This window comes from Lotus japonicus, chromosome 5 (genome assembly GCF_012489685.1).
Source record: "Lotus japonicus ecotype B-129 chromosome 5, LjGifu_v1.2".
Lineage (NCBI taxonomy): Eukaryota > Viridiplantae > Streptophyta > Magnoliopsida > Fabales > Fabaceae > Lotus > Lotus japonicus.
Window position 1 is genome coordinate 9,975,894 of NC_080045.1, and position 21,280 is coordinate 9,997,173.

The 21,280-nt window shown below is 38.1% G+C and overlaps 1 protein-coding gene, 1 long non-coding RNA gene and 1 pseudogene across 4 annotated transcripts; all 3 read right to left on the reverse strand.

Moving 5' to 3' along the window:
* Positions 1-6,987: 6,987 nt before the first annotated feature.
* Positions 6,988-9,060, reverse strand: LOC130720198 (uncharacterized). 3 transcript variants are annotated; one of them, XR_009012981.1, is made up of 5 exons: positions 8,804-9,060; positions 8,343-8,437; positions 8,175-8,226; positions 7,588-7,734; positions 6,988-7,219 (listed from the first exon to the last, which is right to left on the reverse strand). It is a non-coding gene; the product is annotated as an uncharacterized LOC130720198 (long non-coding RNA). The 3 variants fall into 3 exon arrangements; XR_009012980.1 differs by having other exon boundaries at positions 8,343-8,503; XR_009012979.1 differs by having other exon boundaries at positions 8,343-9,060.
* An 896-nt stretch (positions 9,061-9,956) lies between these two features.
* On the reverse strand, positions 9,957-11,621 carry LOC130717282 (G2/mitotic-specific cyclin S13-7-like). Its single transcript, XM_057567456.1, has 3 exons — positions 11,454-11,621; positions 10,973-11,184; positions 9,957-10,880 (listed from the first exon to the last, which is right to left on the reverse strand). The coding sequence occupies exons 1-3, from the start codon at positions 11,485-11,487 to the stop codon at positions 10,140-10,142; spliced, it is 987 nt and encodes a 328-aa protein (XP_057423439.1). The 5' UTR covers positions 11,488-11,621; the 3' UTR covers positions 9,957-10,139.
* A 1,978-nt stretch (positions 11,622-13,599) lies between these two features.
* On the reverse strand, positions 13,600-19,995 carry LOC130717283 (uncharacterized; annotated as a pseudogene).
* Positions 19,996-21,280: the final 1,285 nt, after the last annotated feature.

The window sequence follows — 21,280 nt, forward strand, 5'->3', positions numbered from 1 at the left end:
TCCTACCTCCCTTCCTTGCAATCTCCTCCTCCATCGAAACATCCACCGCCACTCCCCATTCTCCCACACGCCCATATCCTTTACTGATACCCGTTTTTGACATGACAAGTTATACAAGCGCTGAAACCGAAGTTCCAAACAACCAGATCCAAGCCAGTTCTCTATCCAAAACTGTGTCTCATTTCCTTCGAATACAGTTTTCTGTAGGCTATGCTCAAACCAGGACCACCCCTCCTCAAAGCGAGTCAACTGAACTTCCTTCCACCATGAAGACTCACCACACGTATTACAGTTTGCCTTAACCACACGACACCACAAGCTATCAGGCTCTGTCAAGAATCTCCAGTTCCACTTCCCTAAAAGCGCCATATTGAACAACCTCCAATCCTTTATACCCAATCCTCCATGCTCCTTTGGTTTACACACCTCCGACCATTTAACCCAGTTAATTTTATTATCCCCTTCTACTCCTCCCCAAAGGAATCTCCTCATAATTCCAGTACAAATTGTAAGTACACCTACTGGAACTTTAAAGAAGGAAAGGAAAAATAATGGTAAGGCAGATAAAATACTCTGTATAAGGCACACACGACCCCCGAATGAAATATGTTTCTGCTTCCAAGAGGACAAACGCACTTTCATCTTCTTAATAACTGAGTCCCATAAGGCCAGACTCTTCAGTCTGCCTCCTACAGGTATTCCCAGATACACAAAAGGAGTAGACATAATTTTGCAGTGAAGAATAGCTGCAAACTGCCCCAAACTATGTCGGTCCACTGCCACCCCTGCCAGCTTACTCTTATGAAAATTGACTTTAAGCCCTGAAATAAGCTCAAAGCACCGCAATACGCATTTAATTGTCTGCACATTCTGGACTGTTGCATCTCCAATAAATACTGTATCATCTGCAAACTGTAGCATGGAGACACCAATCTCTGAATCTCCCCCAAACGCAAACCCTATAAATCTGCCCAAACGTACTGCTTGTGCAAAGAAACTGGTAAGACCCTCAGCTACTATTAGGAATAAAAATGGGGCAAGTGGATCCCCCTGCCGAAGACCCCTCTTCATACTGAATTCCTCACAGGGACTCCCATTCACTAGCACAGATACAGAAGCTGACCTGAGACAACTCATAATCCACTGAATCCACTTCCTGCTAAAGTGCATCCTTCCCATCATATACTCTAAAAACTCCCAACTCACAGAGTCATATGCCTTCTCATAGTCAACTTTAAAAATAAGTGTTTCCTTCTTCAACTTTTTTGCAGCATGCAGGACTTCATTAACTACCACCACGCTATCCAACATATTCCTCCCCCCCAGAAAAGCAAACTGACAATCACTAATGACCTTGGACAATACCTTCTTCAGCCTTAATGCCAGTATCTTTGAGACCACCTTATACATACACCCAATCAGAGAAATAGGCATAAAATCATTTAAGCCAAGCGGGGAACTCACCTTAGGAATAAGAGCTATGAATGATGCATTGCTACCTTTGGGCCACACTCCCCTACTCCAGAATTCATTGAGCACCCTGTGAAAGTCATCCTTCAGCAACACCCAGAACTTCTGAATAAATTTAAAATTAAAACCATCATGGCCAGGACTTTTATCCCCACCACAATCCCAGACAGCCACCTTAATTTCTTCCCTTGCCTTGATACTCAACAGTCTCGAATAGCCTTTTTCCTCTATGTTTTATTCTTTTCCAAAAGCTTTTCACCCTTTCTTTCCTCTACTTGCTTTCTGGGAATTAGATTTCCCACCCCATCATTTAGAATTGCCACCCTAGCCTTTTTAAAAAAATGTCGGGACTACCCTCCGGGACTTAAACCTCTATATCAGTCCAGTTGTTGATGTTTTGGACTAGTCCGAGAGTTATAAGTCCGGAAGCTTTAATTACAATTAAAATAACATGACTTTAGTCCAATTGCAGCAAAAATAACATGACTTTAAAATTGAAAAGTTACATAATTCAATTTAAACAAAATTACAATACATAATCCAAGTTAAGCATTTGAAAAGTAAAGCAAAATAACAATACTGCATCTAGTAAGAGTGATAGTGATCCAGGACTATAAGTTTCGGATCTCTCCAGGACTTCAAGGTTCGGACTGGTTTATAATAAAATTTGTCACCCCCTTTTTAAGACGTCCGAGAGTTGTTGTACTGGATTAATATGAAACTTCAAGATTCGGATCTCTCAAACCAGATACTGTCACAAAAACAGAAACATGGAAATGCAGTGACAATAATATGGGACAAACAGACATGGTTACAATACCCTTTTGGTCGCGATTCTTGGTCGCTTTTGGGTACCTCAATGTCGCTTCTGGGTCGCACGTCTTGAGAGCTCCGAGTGTTGATGTTTTGTTCTGTTCTAAAAGTGAATCTGAATTCTGTTCTAATATTAACAGAGTCCGAAAGTTGAAGTTCTGGATGAGTCTGAATGTTCAACCTCCGAAGTAAAACACGGAGGGACAATTTTGATTTTTTCCCACTCTTAAATGGAGTGGCAATTCTAAATGAGGGGTGGGAAATTTAATTCCCTTGCGTTCTGCATGTTGAGATTGGACCGGTGCCAGTGTTTCTTGAGTATGATAGATTTCTTCTATGTTACCAGTGTTACCATTCCATTTCACGTTTCTGTCTTTTTGCTATTTCAACTTATTTTCTTTTCCCTCCCAGCTTCAATTTGAAATTGAAAATTGTTTTGTAATGTTTTCTTGAATCCGACTCTAATCTTCTCTATAAAGAGCGGTACTCAGTGGTTCATCTCAACAGACATATGCATTTCCATTGCCATAGAAGATTCATTGAAGATTTTGGTGAATGTTATTCGGTTGTGGTCTGCAAGGCGTTTCAATGGATGTAAAACTCCACATGTTGTTGAACTACTTCTGTTTTTCTTAGTCGGTTTTGTCAACATATGTGTTTCTTGTCTCTAATTTTTAATTTTTTCGAACTGTTACATGGAGCTAAGATTCATGCTACCATTCGAAAAACATTGGTTTATAAGTTCCAGAATTTGATTAAAGAAGGTGGCACTACCACAGAAAAGGCCTTGGGTAGCGATTCTGTTATGAGTTGGGTAGCGGTTCTGCGACCCGTGCATAACAAGTCGTTGCTAAAGTTGGGCAGCGGTTTTTTACCGCTACCCAATTAAAAGATGGGTGGGGTGGCGGGCCGGGCCGGGCCGGGCGCAACTCGCCACTAACCCGCCGAAATGCGGGTTGGGTTGGGCTAGCCCACTTTTGGTATTTGGATTCAAAGTCTCAACCCAACCCATATTTTGACGGGACGGCGGATTGACGAACTAGCTCACTTAGAAAATGTAGTGAAATAAAAAAAGATGTGACAATGAGAAATTTTAAGAAATCTTTCACTTTTCATATGTTGGCACATGAAAAAATTAGAATTATACTGGTTGGTATGAGTATTGATAAGTGTCATATTTACATAGTTTTGATGTGCAATTTAGACACTTATCTTTGTGATTAATGAGTTAAATTTGACAACTTCACCCTCTTTTGATTATAACTTCTTAATATGTGAAATTTAGTTAGAATATGCACAAGCATTGATTCTAATCTAAAAAAGTGTTGTAGGATTGAAGATGGAAGAAAATGCAAAGCTTTGAGTAGGAAATGCAAATTTGAAGTTCCTGTGTGCCAGGCACTCCTCAGAGAGTGTCGGGCGCTCCTGGCGGTCAAGGGAACTTCACCTTGAAGAATGCAAAGTGTCGGGCGCTCCACAGAGAGTGCCGGGCGCTCCTGGCGGTCAAGGAAACCCGACTTTGAAGAAAGCAGAGTGTCGGGCGCTCCTCAGAGGCCGCCGGGCACTCTGTCTGACGAATTTCCTATTTAAAGCCCCCTCTTTAGAAATCTAGGAGAGAATTTTGGACCAAAACTGAAACTCATCACTTAGGGAAAGATAGAACTCGAAGGAGAGCATCAAGGGAGATATAGGAGACTAGAGAGAAGGCTTTGGAGCCGATTTCATCGTCGGGGAACCGTCACGTATTCGGTTTTTCATCGTTCTTCTTCTCTTTTATGATTGTAAAGCTATCCATGGAAATGAATAGCTAATTTCTCATTTGTTGGGATTAGAACTAGTTGCTTTGATGCTCATGTAATCTATTTGATTTCCTTTCATGCAAATTTCATGTTTCCATGCTAAAGAATCAATGGTTTTCTCTTTTGCTTCATGCTATATCTGAGGTTTGATCCCCTTGGGTATTTTGATTGATTCAAACTTGTGTAGGGAACTCGCACGTTCTTGAGTCCGAACTAGAGTTAATCATATGTTTCTTTTCCATGATTTTTACCTTGTGCTTCATGCTTGTTTTGGATTGATCACCTAAAACATGAATTTAGATTTAATAGGACGGTGGGAACTAACTATTTAAATCTGAATTAGGTAAAATCATCTAATGATTCTAAGGTCTAGGGATAGGGTTAGATCATTAGTCTATTCAAACATCCATGTTTAATGCTACTCACTATTGTTAATCGTCAAGGGATTGAAGGTTAATATAGGGAGTTGATAATCTTCTACATCGGGGAACTGGGTAGTAAGATAAGAAATGGTAGGAGGAATCAATTGCATAGAACAATATTTATATGTGAATCAATAGAATACATAGAGGTCGAATAACGAAACTCTAATCCCAGCAAAACTATCTACCTTGGTGAATCCAACTCTTTTTATCTTCTTGATTTATGTTTTTATGTTCTTAAACAAACAATCAATCTCTTTGTAAACCATTATTTGAGTTTGTTAGCTATTGAACGGCATAAGTATTACACCTCCCTGTGGATACGACAAAACCCTTTACTATACTACAATTGAGTCTTGAGAGATTCAAACGTAAAGTGGTAAAAAATCTTTCATCAAGTATAACTAGAAAGTTTCACCCAATAGCAAAACAAAAAAAATATTTATCATGCGTGGTTATTAAAAGTTGTAAAACTGTAACCTCAGTAGCAACTATCAAGTGTAAGTGTCAATAACCTTCATCAAATCATTGATAAATGTAAATTTTTTTATACACACTCACTTAATATTACTTAACATCACTTGATGTGTTTTACAATCATCAACAAGAGTTTACTTTAGCCAATAATAGTCAACCAACAATTATAAACGATAATGTCGAGTAGTCATGAAAGTTTTAGACAAAACATAACCTACAAATAAGGGAAAAATTTATTATGATCATCTAAAAAGTGGTGTAAGGTTGCACATGAGCCTTTTGACCTGGTAATCAGGTTTTTTGCATTTTTTTTATTTTTGAAAAATAAAATAGTTTTTATATTATACAATATTTAAGTTAATAATTAGAGAATAATTAGGGTTAGTTTAAAATTAACCCAGGTGGTAAATAATTAAGGTAAATCTGAGAAGTAAAAGATTTAAAAAGTGAAAAAAAAAATAATCACCATTAATGTTGCTCTTCCATTTAGATGCAACCAAAACACCAACCCCACAAAATCCAAGCCCCAAAATCCCCAAAATTTTGTGTGAATCTGCTCCCCAAGATCCCCTTCAAACAAAATCAATAACAGCATCTCCCCACCGTCAAAGCTCAAAACGAGCCCACGAAGAGACTTTTGTTCCCAGTGCTCCATTTTCCACTTCCCCTTGCAGCTACCAGAAAAAGGACAGTACACAGACTAAGGAACCCACTCGAACCCAAAACCCACCACACCCACACCCATACCAACACCCAATCTCACCCCATCCTCACTACAACCCAAAATACAAATCGACCCTCACCCCAAATCCGATACCCAACCCCGCAACCTCACCCACAATACAAATTGATCCCACTGAAAACTTGTGGGTAACAACAGAGATCAAATCTGAAGAAGAAAGGTGGTGGCTTGAATCTGCCTCCTTCACCGTTCGAACTCCGAACAAGAACCACCACCGCACCGTCGTTCACCTGAACCGCAACATCATTGAACCCCGAACCATGATCGCGACCTCATCTGCGATCTGGGCAAAAGCTTCGAACTTGGTTTCCTGGGATCTGGGTGTTCGTTCTTCATGTTCGTTCTTGTTGACACCGGAAAGGTTTGATCTTTTGGGCATAGAGGCGAAGAACAAGTTTTGATTGAGGGGTTCCAACTGGATCTTGGTATGGAGGTTGAAGATGATGATGATGGGTCAGGGTTTCGGAATCATATTTAAGGTTGGGTGAATTGGGTTTGTTACTAAGGTGAAAGGGATGAATTAATCTGTTAATGATTAATGTTTTACTTAAAAAATATTAATTTTTTTTACTGAACAAGTAACTCAAGAAGTTACCTCACCCACTTAACTATAATCATTCACTAACTATTTCCCTAATTATATCATAATATATTAAATATTTTTATTTTAAAAAATACAAATTACCTGCTAAACTTCCTATTGCAGGTCAAAAATGTCATGTGTAACCTTACACAAGTTTTTAGATGTGCATGCTAAATTCCTCCACAAATAATAGCTGCAACTTATATAGGTGAATCTATGGAAGATCATCATTTACTAGTTTTCAAAATAGTTTTTTTTTAGTTTAGGTCTGCCGTAATATATGCGCACTTTACAATAATCTATTTAAAGAATAAAAATAGAAAGAATTTTTTAAAAATTTCAAAAAAAAAATTAAAAGTGGGTTGGCGGGCTAACCCAACCCGTCATTAACCCGCCAAAATGCGGGTTGGGTTGGGCTGACCACTTTTAAAATTTAGTTTCAAAATCCCAACCCAACCCAACCCGTCAAAAAAGTGGGTCAAACGGGTTGGCCCAGCGGACCAAGCCCATTTTGCCACCCCTAGCGGTTCCGCGAACCGCAACGCACAATATTAAATGGGCAGCGGTTGAAAACCGCTACGCATCAAGGAAAAAACCACTACCTTATATTAAAAAAAAAAATGGAGAACCGCTACCCAACTTTTTTTAACCGCAACCAAATGAATCAAAACATGACTAAATTAATATTGATACCCAATCTATATAACTGTGCTGAAATCAAACAAACTAAAATTGTGCACCAAAATAAATTCAACAATTTTGAGATCCCAACAATAAATAAACTGTATCAGCAAAAGAGGTAGAACACTCAATGACATCCTCTCAAGAATCTTTCCCCACCAAAGCTTTGCTAGACTTTGTCCGCCCAGTGATATCAACTTCTGCAACATTTGAACAAATCTTGCAACCTTCACTACATAGAAACCATGCAAAAAAACCACAATTAATTATGATGAATCTACTGATCCAAAATATTAGATGAATCATGATGTGCTCAGAATCAAGATAAGCAAAATAAACCTACATTAGGCCAAACAACCAGCTAGCTAGCTCTATGAATAATACTAAACAACCAGTTGGAAGATAGACATTGCACACTTCTAATAGATGTCTCATTTATATTTCTTAATGCTCACACTCAGCCAAGTAATTATGCTGATGCAACACATAGAAAAAGAAGAGCTATCGACATTAATAATTTGGGTGTCAATTATCTGATGTAAAAATCCTCCAAAGTTACTGAAAGGTTTATAATATTTTAGATGAGCATAAACAACTAACCTGATCAAAAACTTCTTCACCTTCTTCATTTTCCTTCTTAACCAGTTCTAACTCTTCAGCATAAAAATCTCCAGCTTTGGTGCTCTCTTTTCTTGTACTAGAACTTGCTTTGATCACCTATTTTATCTCATCAACAGTGGATCAGACCTGCTTTCATTCAAAAGCACCCAAGAGATTAAAAAATGAAGCGAAAAGATATGAACACATCCAAAAAGATTTTTTACTGAATGCACTACTAAAAGACAACTAAGGGACGGAAGGACGGAGATACTAAAAAAGAGCAAATTATGACCAAGCATTTCATACAAAAAATTATTAACCACTCATGCACAACAATCAACAAAACCAATCAACGCACTTGAAATTGAAGAAACAGAGAGCAATAAATATAGTGAACAAAGTGACATGAAGACTGCATGAAAGAGAAATAACTCGCCTAAAAAAATGCATATGAGTGTCAATGGTTTTACACTTGATGATTTCAACCCTGCCATTTAAGACAAAGTTCACATTCACATAACCATTTTTTTGCTCTCAATTGGTTAAATTGTGCTGAAGATATCTGTAGAAGCTAGTTTTTTTTATACCTTGAGTGAGTTACCACCAAGCAAAAGGGTGATGCAAGGAATTGTTGCATTCCTGCAAACGAACAAGGTTCAATCAGATAAATGTTAATAGGACTTAGAAATTAAAAAAAAAAGTGGAAACTTTAGAATAGGAACAATTTTGTTTTATGAGCAAAAGCACATACATACCCAAGTAATTGAAGAGTGTCTTGGATCACTCTAAGTGGAACATTGTCTCCGATTAGTAGGCTCCTTAACCTTCTCTTTCACCAACACTTCATCTTCTGAAAACATCACCATGACGGTTGATATTGCAAAAATGCACTTTTAACATGACAAACAACGGTAACCTGTGCTAGTGTATCAAAAAATCTCAGCACAAATTCCATTACAAAGAGAACCATTACAAAGTTACATTAGAGACAAGAAGCTAGCTAATAAGGAAAATAAAACACTTGGGAACCACTTGGTACACTAGGTGGCAGCAGCCATACAAAACCCAACAATAGGAACCCAACTCTAATTCTTTCCCTACAATGCTAACAGGTAGATGAAGTTTATCAGTAGCAACACAAAATGACCCACAGACCACAATTGTACTAGTGCAAGCCCCACACTTAAATAAGTAGACAGAAAACTCAATCACCCACCTTGATAAAAGATTAGCAATTTGCCATATGAAATGCCATGAGCTGTCACCACCAATTGAAAGAAACACCTCCCTAGATAGGCCCCTTCCTAAGCCTTCCTCATTAGCCTTCAAACTTCCTTCTTCACCAACAGGTGTTTAAAATGAATACCAACAGCCCTTCGATTGCATTTTCCTTTTGAATTGCCATTACTCTTCAAAGGATAGTAATGATCTCAAGTTTCTACTCTCCTTTCTTGGATCTGCCTTATAGGCTGACCTGCTAGCATATAAAAGTGATGTGCTCCATATCAGCAACCCAAGAATATGAGTTAACTTGCATCTCAACCAGTTCCAGAATTTCAATTTAATTAATTCAACTAACCTGTCCTTATTCACAACAGCAGTAGCAGATTTAAACACCACATACAAATCATTGGTGTGTAACCTGCTAGCACATATGGTGTATATCTTTCTTGGCTCCTGTGGTGAACAGTGGTGATTATAAGACTACAATGCATCAATTGGTGAATATGAGAAAATATTAGCAAGGGAGCTCAGTTCAACAATGCCTCATTGCTCGTTTTCAGCAATAGTCTATATGAATTGACAACACATACAAATCAAATTCATATCCTGACAGAGGAAAACCATATATTTATCCCAAATATCAAAAGAAAACCATAAAAATTGGCAAAGAGTACGTCTGCTGAGGGAAGAGTTATGGACCAACATACCTGGATCCAACGTCATGGATATAATAGCTTTAGTCACACATTAAGGGAAACAGGAAAAACAGGTCCATAATCCATGAAGATTTGCGTATTGAGGGAGAAATTTGGGGTTTTGACCAAAAGAACCAAATCATCAATCATGATTGACGGCAAGAATTTGAAATTTAAGAAAAAATTTAGTGAGAGAACCAAGATTGCCGTGTATGATGCGGTTTTATTTACCTTCACTCAACGAATCGTACCATGAGATGATAGAAGAGATTAGATAGGAAAGCATGGTTAGTCTGATTCAAATGAAACTAAGGTCAAATCTAATTGAAATCAAACTGCATACATGATATTGGAAATAAAGGCATTAAACTGGGCCAAGGTTTGTTGCTCCAAAAAAATAAAGGCATTCTGAAATGAACAATAAAAAACAGTAAACACAGCAACACAGTAGATTTCTAATATGTATTTCATTGATAAACTTGTACAATATATATAGATGTAAAAAGATATCAAAACTATATCTATCTAAATCTAAAAGATACTAATCTATAATAGAAACTATATTTGAACCATATCTCTATTTCTAAACTAAATCTTAATAATAATATCCAACATCATCAAACTCCAAAGAAACTAGATTTGAGCTGGTGGAAGCATTACAACAGCTCCTCTCTTAGGATCAGAGTACTTGTTGTACAACGCAGCCTTATGCTTTCCATTCCTAGCCCTGCAATGGAAGCTCACCAAGAGTGTAGCACAATCCATAAGTTCTTGTTGTGAGTAACCAGTGTGCATCTCAAGTGTGTGATTCCAAGAAGGGCTCTTGTTGAGAGTGCATCTAGCTGCAAACACTGCTGAGGCAGCAATCATTGATGGACAGTACTGCAAGGTAGCATAATGCATCATTCCCAGCTCACAAAGAAAATGTGCCATGTTTTCTACTGCCTCATCCGGATCTCGAATTGAGGAGGCCTTGATAAAGTGAACTAGGAAAACAAATGGTGTAGGCACACTCAAGTCCCATTCCAGTATTCTGAGTATGATTTTCTCCATGCTAAGTATCTGTTCAGGAGAATAAGTTCGATCCGAGAGGAAGGCGAAGTAGTCAACCTCAGGGGCCAGGGAGTTGTTTTCATACTTGGATGCCATGAGCATGGCAGTGATGCCAACCAATTGCAATTTCCTCTTTGGCACAGTCACGAGTGATAGGAAACGATCAACTATGTTAATGGTGAGGTAGAGGGTTTCAATTGAAAAATGAAACCTGGTCATGTGAACATGAACTTCAATCACCCAATCAACAAGCATAGCTCTCATTGTCTGAGTTATCTCAGGTTGTGAGTCCATGTAGGTGGCATCGGGACGGCTCTCATTCTGCATTATTATTTACATCATCAGTCATAACACTAGATTAATACAACATCATAAATAACCATTGAGATATAGATAGATAGATAGATAGATACCTCAACCGTCTTATAGAACTTGTATATGTCTTGAATATATTCCACAGCAGCAAGCTCATTGTGAACATCAGCAGCATCAATATTGTCAACAATTTGCTCATTCGGTTTCTTTTGAGTGGCAAGTGGTTGGTGACAGAAATTGGTGTTGATATCAACTTCTCTTAGGGTTCTTCCGTTTCCAATATCACCAAGTATTATCCGGTTCCTTTCCTCTGTTAGAAAAACCCATTATAATAGAATTAGAAATTACCGAATCGGAAGAAAAGTAAAGAAAAACCCTAACTTTGGTGGTGGGTGATTGGGGAAAAATTGAAACTTTGGTGTGATTTAGACATTGAATAACAAAAATTGAATCTTTGATATTGAATGTTATTGATAAAGATTCAAACTTTGGAGAAAATTGGAAAGCAAAATGGAACAGACAAGACAGAGAGACAAAATGATTCATCAGAACAGGAAAACTAGAAAAGAAATGTAGTACCTTTGGTCGGAACGATGATGTTGGGTGAAGCCATGAATGATCACTCTTTCTTTCTTTCACTGCACTGCACTTTCTCCGATCGGAACTCACTTTCTTTCTTTCTTTTTGGTATTGAATTCAAAAACCGCACTTTCTCTCTTTTTCTTTCTCAGTGAATCAATGAATGAATGAGATGACGCGGGTTTCTCTTTTATAACTCAGGGAATGAATGCGCGAAGCTTCCACCTCAACGGTCCAATTTTTTATTTTTATTTTTACCATCCAAAACAAATCACTTTCAAAATACAAAACAAATCAACAAATGATTTTTTTTTGTACAAATATCGATAAAATTAGTTTTATACATAATTTAATTAAAAATTTCAATTATCACATCATTTATACTTGAGTTCAAAATTGAAAATTAAAAAACACACACGATTATAAAATATAATTTGATGGAAGGTAATGGGTTCTCCCGATTGTTAAATATGATCATTTTTTTCTCATTCAGATGATAATCACTTAGTCTTAAGTGGTCTAATAATATTTTGACATGTGTTATGAACTAAAATTTTCTAAGACATGTCAAAATATTATTAGGTAATTTAAGCAATCGTGATGAGCATCTTCAATCCAAATGATGTTGGTTGTTATCTCAGGTGACTGCATGATTAAAGCACAACTGGAAAAGGGGATTAGTGGAAGAAGGCTTCTTCAAAAATTGTGGCCATGGTAAGCAATGATAATTGTTGCAATCAAGAATGGGAGAGATGGGTTGCCAATAAAAAGGGGGAGAGAGATTTTCATTGGGATGAATATTCTAAGAGCTAGATGGATCCTGAGAAGAATTAACAGTTATTGGAGATGAAGAAACAACAGTCATCGCAGAAAGAAGTCGGCTTACCACTGTATTCGTTCTTGGGAAGACCATGGTGGTGCATCTCCGTCATCAGCAACCTCTGATTCATTGTGGAAAAGATTATGGAAAATGCAGGTTCTGCCACGGTTTGCTCACTTCATGTGGAAGGTCTTGAAAGGGATTGTCCCGACCCGTCAAAGGCTATGGAACAAAGGTGTTCAGTGTCCAATTTTCTGTCCCCGATGTGATACTGTAATTGAATATGTGGAGCATGTGTTGAGGGATTGCCCTTGGTCGAGGAGGGTTTGGTTCGCATCACCCTTGGGACTTTCTTGGCCAGATGTTGTTGATCAACCATTGAGTGCATGGTGCCATGAGATGATAGTTTCTGCACCAAGGGAAGTGGGAGAGTTATTTGCCACAATCTGCTATCATATTTGGAAGTCTCGAAATCTGCTCTGCTTTGAAGGAAAAGATAGCTCGGAATGTATGGTAGTAAAACAAGCAGTGGGTCTCCTCATGGAGTATCAAGAATCTCAACACAAGCTTAGGGCAGCAGCTGCGAGCGCCAATCCACGATCCATTCAGATATGGCAAGCCCAGCCGGGTGGTGTGATAAAGGTTAATGTAGACGCCTCTGGTTCTGGTTCAGCTTAGGGGATGGCAGCGGTGGTTAGGAAATCTTTTAGCAATGTAGTGGCAGCTGCTACGAAGACCCTTAGGGTGGAGTTGGGGCCGGAATATGCAGAGGTGTGTGCCATTCAGTTTGGTGTAACCTTTGCTCTTGAACGTGGATTTTTTGCCATAATAGTTGAATCTGATTGTAAAAGAATGGTGGATGCGGTTCTGCAGAAGAGTAGATATGGCTCTTATCAGGGTTTAGTTTTGAATTCTATAGATAGTTTGAGTTCTAGCTTTATGTCTTTTTCTATTGTTCATGTTGGTAGGAAATAGGAATGCAAACTCTGTAGCTCATGAGTTGTCCCAGTTCTCATTGTCCAATGCTGATAAAGTTTGGCTGGGTAGTACTCCATTTTGTATTCAGCACTGTGTGCTCAAGGACATTATGTCCCTTCCTAATTAATGAAATCATTTGTTTGCTGTCAAAAAAAAAACGGCCATCGCAGAAAGAGGGGAAGAAAAACTAAACTCAGTTAGAAGGAAAGAAGAGAGAAGTGGTGGAGATTTTCATTTGATACTATATTATTCTACTTTTCATTGAATAACTTGGACATCTTATATACAATCTTAAGGAACTGAAACTAGTAGTGAATTCACAGAAATAACCAATTTCACAACTAAAACTGAATAAAATCAAAAGGATTTCATATCGAATAAAAGGGTGAAAGTGAGAATTTCCTATAGAATATACCACAGTACTTTATCCGGTGAAGACAATGATGTGTCTAGCCCTAAAAGAACCAAAGCAAATTGAAAACTCTTCACCTCCAAGCCGTATGTGTGTACAATAGAATCACTAAAAAGAGAATATATTGATCTACAACCCCAATCCACTGCCATCTTCACTCACGGCCATCTTCACTCAATACAGCAATACAATTCCACACACACTGACTGCATATGATTCAAAATTTGTACAAGGATATCAGCTTCCAACTCTTGTGAGGGTTACTGGATGTTTTGTAGCTAAGGAACACATTTCTTCCAAATACTATTACTCACTCCATGTAAGTCTCATAGAATAGTGCCTCCTTCGGCCAAAGCACACAATCCTTCTAATCTTTCTGAAACTGCCCAGTAAACATCTGGGAATCGTAGATGACCAACTCCTGCTTTTAGATTTAGCTTTTCTCACAACCGCTAGTGGGGTGCATGAGAACAGCTCTCCTACAATGCCAGTTAACTTGTTCTTCCCAACATGCTCTTCTTCTTCTTCTTCTCCAATGCAATGCTTGGTCTTCACATTCTCTTGGTCTTCTTCCCCATCAGAACTAACTTCACCATCATTGCAATTTTCTTCGGGTTCACAGCTATTAACTTGCGATGACCTGGACCTTACATTTATACCATGTAGCTAGCATTAGTAAGGGACTTATTTCAGAGCAATACCATATGACTATTCATGAAAGATTTGTCTAAACCATGCTCCTCACACACTTTGGTTTTTGAAAGGAAAATTAATTACTAACATAAGTTACTAGTAGGAAACTGCAGCTTCAGATGGTCTCTTATTTTCAATTAAATTTAAAATTTGATCCATATTGTTTCCATTCATTTTGAACTTAACCCCTGTAGTATTTCAGTTCAAATTAGCCCTTACAAGCTGATTTCAGAATAGTCCCTGTCCTTATAACACCATCAATTATTGTAAGCGTTACTTTGTCAGGTGCTCCTTCACATGCTTCCATTCGCTGTGAAACATCACATAGTTGGTGCACAATTCCTTTGAGTAGTGCTTTTCTATTCAGCAGGTGCTCCCTTAGACTCTCTTTCTTTCTTTTCTTTTCTGAAACATCACATAGTTGGTGCACAATTCCTTTGAGTAGTGCTTTTCTATTCAGCAGGTGCTCCCTTAGACTCTCTTTCTTTCTTTTCTTTTCTTTTCTTTTCTCTTCTCTTCTCTTTTTTTACTTTAAAGTGTCTAATAGGGACTACATTGATAAATGCATAACAGGAGCATCTACACATTACTTAATAATAGCACAATGCAGATGGAAAAGCATAACTTGGAATGTGAGAAGATGGTATTAACTGGTGAGGAATAATCAAATATTGAAGGAGAAAGAAAACCTTTTCTTGTGTAGTGAAATACGACTTCAAATATTCTTTGACTACTGAGAAAGTGAATATAATTGCCAAACACATTAAAGTTCAAGCATATGACAAACAGGAGATATGTCCTCAAGCCTTAACTAATGATTTGTGATGAAACGGCATATTTAATCTCATTGATTATTTTTGACATTTTCCTGACAATAGGTGGATTTCCTGAATCATGCAGAGCAAGCTGAAAATTTACTAGTTAACTGAAGAAATATTGGAAATTTTGTACCTCCTTCGTTTTTTCAAACGGAGAACTCTTTTCTTTGGCCGCTTTCTCCTAACAGTGCAATTGTTTGAGACATGGCGCATGAAATGTAGCTATCATATCAAAGCAAAACAAGAACTATTATGACTTATGAGCAATAGACTTCTAACTATAAGTATAACGCAATGAAGAAGTTATGTTAAAAGAGAAGCAATCCTAAACTGATAGGATAATTAGTTCTTAAACTCTCATAACTAATGAGAAACATGAACAAGAGCAAATTAAAATCAATTGGGCTTCAAATTTCCTTTCCCATACACCGACTGGGACCATAAAATGTGAGAAAGATAACTTGAAATATCAAAGATACCAAGCCACCAACTAGTTGAGACTTGAGACTTGTATTGGACCCTGATTGAATTCACATGATTTATAAAATTTATCAATCTCTGTTATTCAAAAACATTGAGTAAAAAAACTACACCATTTGTGAGAAAATATGTCTTCCTCGCCTGTCTATCCTCTATCGTCAATATTTCACATTACCTTTTGGACAGTTGCTCAATAACAAATGCAAAGGAACTTGACAATGCAGTTACATAGAGAACTTCCATCTTTCACATTCCCATCCCCACCAACATATATATAAGTGATAGGAACTCAAGCTTAGGGGTTAGTTAGTTAGTTAAGAGGGTTAGTAAGGCTGGTTGCCTATAAATAAGAAAGAGGTAGAGAACATTAGTATCTTGGTTATTCAGTTTAGGAATTGGGTTAGAGAGAGAAGTGGTTCTCTCTTAGGCTTGGAAGGGTGTTTGGTATCCCTTTCTCTTGTATCTCTCCCTAGTTTCCAATTGGGAATTAGGGTTTTCTATCAATAAAATCAGGGTTCTATCATTGGTATCAGAGCACCGATTCAGGTGCACTGGCCAAGAAGATTCAACCGCAACAGCATCCATGGCTAGAGGATTCATGGATTCATTTTCACATGAGGAAAGGAGGGAGATATTTGCTCTTGTAAAGGAATTGCATAAGGAGTTTGCTGAGAGCAGAAAGGGAACTAGAGTCAAGGAAGAATCAGTGGAGGGAACTTGAAGAGAAGAGGCAGAAGATGGAACAAGAAAGGCAAGAATCAGAGGCGGTAATCGAGGCGGAGCGAACAGGGGCGGCGGCATCGCTGAGAGGAGCGGAAGAAGAACAAGTCGCAGCGGTGGCTGAACAAGCATCTATAGCAGAGGAGGTCTTAATCTTTGTGGAGGCGCAGAAACCAAATCTTGAAGCGGCGGAGGTATCTCCGGCGAATTTGGAAACCGCGCCTGAGACTGATTCAGCGGTGGTGGAGGCGACTCAGAAATTCATTCTTGAAGTTGCAGAGGGAAATCAAGAAACAGCGGAGGAGTGGCGGAAGGATTCAGAGTTTGCATCAATGACAGAGAAAAACTTGACCTTTGAAACAGAGATTGAAGGAAGATATGGTGGGGTGAGCGTAGCAATTGCGACAAGGAATCAAATGGCAATCGAAGGTTTACAGAATTGCAACCTTCGAGGTGTTAAGAAGGAAGGATTCGCCGTTTATCCCCAAATTGTTTATTTAGGGTTCTTCGACGGAACAAGAATTCTGAAATTGGGGGTAGAGAGAAGCAGGACCCAGAAATTCAAAAATGGTAGTGGATTCCGTCGATTCTCCATGTCGTCAAAGAAGACTCATCGAGGGAGGGTGGCGAGGCCACTCCCACCACCGCAACCGCCAGACCGGGAATTGTTGGCAAAGGATTCTCGTTCACCGGCGAAACCACCAAACCAAGGTTGTACGGTGGCCAGAGTTCTGCTGGAAGACGAGGTAATCCCACTTCTGTTGATAGATCTTCTGATCTGCGACTCTCTTCCACAGTTTGCAGCTTTGGGGAACAGACTTACGATAGCAAGAGTGAAGGAGATAGGTGAGTCATGTGTGTTGTTTCTGATTTGTCAGACTGGTTAGGAAGCAATGATTACATGTTGGCAGGAAGTAAAAGCCCATACAATTTTGGACTTTCTGTGCCAAATTCAACTAGCAGGAGTTGTTGAAAACCTTGGAATATATGTTTGGTTAAAAAGCTATTTGCAGTGGGATCCAGGTGTCTTGATGGCAAAGTCTTTGAGTTATTTGCTGGCAGCTCAAGGAGGGAACAGCAAATGGGTGAGTTTGGTGAGAGCAACATGCAGGGGATGTCCACTCCAACTACTTAATGAACAAATGAGCCAAGGCCATTTTAGAAAATGGGTTCTGGAGACACAGAAAGCCCAGGAAAATTTGGATTTGGTCTGGATGTGTCGAATTCAACAAGCAGCTGGAATTGCCCATGAGAGCTCAAATGGTCGACTATATGTTGAAAAGAGCTTGGAGTTTTACCGAGATTCAGACCTTACATTGAGTCAGGTTGCTGTTCCAAATGAATTCAAATTTGGTGAGTGGAAATTCATAGGTACTGAGATCAATTTGCTGAGGTGGGAACATGAACAGATTTGGAGGTTTGCATGTTGGGAGGTGATAAAAATCTGGGTTTGGGGAAATTATTTTGTTCCATCATTTCTAACACAAGGTCACTCAAGTTCTTGGTCATGCCAACTAAATGTTTCTGCTGAATTAGTTGCTGGGTTTCAAAGGTTAAGGAACCACATCAGAATCTGTTTTAATTGTTTTGGGGGTTGGCCCAACACATCACACATGGCTGAACTTTTGCAAAGGAGGATAAGCTATAAGCTGGAGTGGTACTCAGTTCCAGAATTGCTATTCCATTGGCAAACAAGTGCTTGGTCATGTAACCCACATGTCTAAGCTGATTTAGTTACTGGGTATCAGAGTTCGAATTCTCAAATTTCTGAGTTCAATGTTTGGGTTTGGAGGCAAGAAACGTATTGGAGGCATCAACATATTGGTGGTAGTTGGACATTCACCCAATTTGGGTCACTTGGAGGAGGGTTTATTGTTGGTGTTGATTCACTTACTGGACTACTTGAGAACTTGTTGGCTGGTTATGGGTTTGCTTTGAACGATGCTGCTATCTTGCTGCCTCAACCAATTTGCATCAATGGGATCTTCTGCAAATTGTGTTGGACTCTTTTGCTTTAGGTTGTGGGATCCAGGTGGAAGCTGTGATTATTGTCACTTTTGTATTGTTAGCATGCTGTATTTTGGGTGGTTCATTGTTTTAGCTTGAATTTGTCACTTTTGTATAGTAGGCATACTTGTTCACTGTTTTAGTTTGCTTTTTGTTCCTCACCTTGAGGACAAGGTGAATTTTCAGGGGGGGAGTATTGATAGGAACTCAAGGTTAGGGGTTAGTTAGTTAGTTAAGAGGGTTAGTAAGGCTGGTTTCCTATAAATAAGAAAGAGGTAGAGAACATTAGTATCTTGGTTATTCAGTTTAGGAATTGGGTTAGAGAGAGAAGTGGTTCTCTCTTAGGCTTGGAAGGGTGTTTGGTATCCCTTTCTCTTGTATCTCTCCCTAGTTTCCAATTGGGAATTAGGGTTTTCTATCAATAAAATCAGGGTTCTATCAATAAGAACATGTTACAAACAGATATCTCTGATGACAAAAACAAACATTTAGAGAGTAGATACTCCAAATCACAAGCACAAGAAAGAAGGACAAAGCATGTAGGTTCAAGTGTCATTGTAATTTAGGAAAGTGATTCACAAAACAAAATACTGCATATATCAAGCATGCTGTTCAATAAATCTAAAAGACTTAAAAAAAAGTTTCAAACCTCGTCACCATCCTTGATGCCATAATTTCTAAGATAATCCTCCTCCGTAACTAGCTTCTGCCCATCATAGCATAAGCAAAACTGGCCCCAAACATGTGGCCTTCACAATAAACAAACAAAAAATGTATACAAAACTAATCAAACAACAGACTTTGGAAATCCAGTAATTAATCATAGGAACTGCAGAATCAAAATTTAAAAATGCACAACGCCACTACTAATCCATGAGATTTCAGAAAAATAACAAAAAGTAAAACTACCCATTTTGTCTATCCACATTGATTCAAGTACTTAGCTAACTATGAAGGATTTTCATATGCTATAAATAATAATACAAAGAATGAGTAAACAAAAACCATGAAATTTTTGCTGGTCCCTTCTCAGGCATGTGACTAAAAACCGCTTCCACTGCATCCTTAAGCTCTGCAATACTCGCCGTCTTTGAAACTTGAATATCTGCAAACAAGAACAATCACTTCTCGCATTATTGATTGCAGCAAACAATTTTTCAATGAAACAAATAATAAAAATTACCAAAGGAAGAACCGTCCAATTTGAGGACAGAGAGCCTGAAGGGTTGGGAAGGAAGCTTGCCATAGAGGAAGCTCTTTTTGGCGAAAATGGTATCGATGATGGAAATTGTTGAGAATTGCAGCAGCTTTCGTGATTTGATTTTCTCGGTGGTGGTGGTGAGAATCAAGCTAGTTTCGGCCATGGTTAGGGTTGGGGGTGAAGATTGAAGGTGTGTGTGTGGTGTTTATAGGAGGGAGAAAGTGTGAAGAGATTCGCGAAGGAGAACAACACGCATTGTGAGAATTAGGGTTCTATCGCTTTTTGGGAACTGTGTGATGGTGCTTGTGTTTGGGAGATTCTAGTTTCAGAGGGAAAAGAAGAGGTTGCTTATGCAGAGAGTAGAGGGTTTTCGAACAAGAGGGAAAACGGTTACTGGTGGCGTCAACGGTCTCTTTTTGGTGTGTGGGCTCGGGCCCTCGTTTCTAAGCTTAGGTTTAGGATTTAGAGAAACCAAATTTGTTGACCCAAAAAAAGTAAGAGCCAAATTTATTTTTGTTCTTTTATAAGCATTTATGTTTTTGTGATAGGGCTTTCACAAAAAATTATACAGCTAGGGCAAGGAAGTTATTATTTTTTAGGGGTGCTGATGAGTCGGGTAGATCCGACGAATCCGCCGACCCAAATCGATCCAATAGCAAAAGTATGGACTTGATTGGATTGAGTAAGCGAATCTAATCGATTGGATTTCCTTCAATCCGAATATGTTTGGTTTGAGAATCAGGTTTGACAATAAATTCATCCAACCCGACTCGATACCAGTATTATATAATACTCCCTCCGTTCCTATTTAACTGTCCGGGAAGAGAAGAAACACACATATTAAAGAGTGCAATTAATTTTGTTGGTTTTCATAAAAGTAGTATTAGTTTTTCATTTTTACCCTTTAGATTGCATTTTATCTTTCTTCATTTATTGTTGTGATAAGGGTATTAGTTGTAAAAACATCATTTAATGCTCTCTTGAAAGCTAAATGGACAGTTAAATAGGAACAAATTATTTTTCTCAAAGTGGACAGATAAATAGGAACGGAGGGAGTAATACTTTTTATTTTATTTTTTCTAAGTAAATAAATACTAAATGTTTGTAATAAGTTACTAACATTTTTAACCCTAAACTTTTCTCTCTTATTCACCTTTGGGCTTTGGTTAGTTTAATTCTGCTTCAAATGTTTTGTTGTTTTGAGTCAGGGATTGTTTGATATATTGTGTTGGTTGCGACAAACAGTTTTCAAAAACAGTTGTTTTTAAAATAGTTCTTATTTTCAGTTTTTAAAACTGAAATATCATAGCAGTTCTTTTCTTTTGAGGAACGATATACAAAAACTGTTTGAAAAAACTATTTTTAAATATATAAAACTTTAAAGCTATAGATCGATCTATAGTTAACTCAAACTTGAGATATTAGCAAAGTTTTACTTATGATGATGATAAAGGCAATGATCTAGTGATTACACAATATCGTTTAGTATTAAAAGCATCAAAAGTTATGATTTCAGGGTTTAAGGTTTGTCTGGAAGTTTAAGGCGAAGATTAACACATGTAATGTGCTCTAGAAATGAATTTTTTATCTAGAACATGAATATGTTAGTTTGTTTTGGTGAATTATCAAGTCAATTCTTTGGGCTACCAGCAAGTGTTTGGAGTAGGTTATGTTGGCTGCTATTGACCGATCCAACCA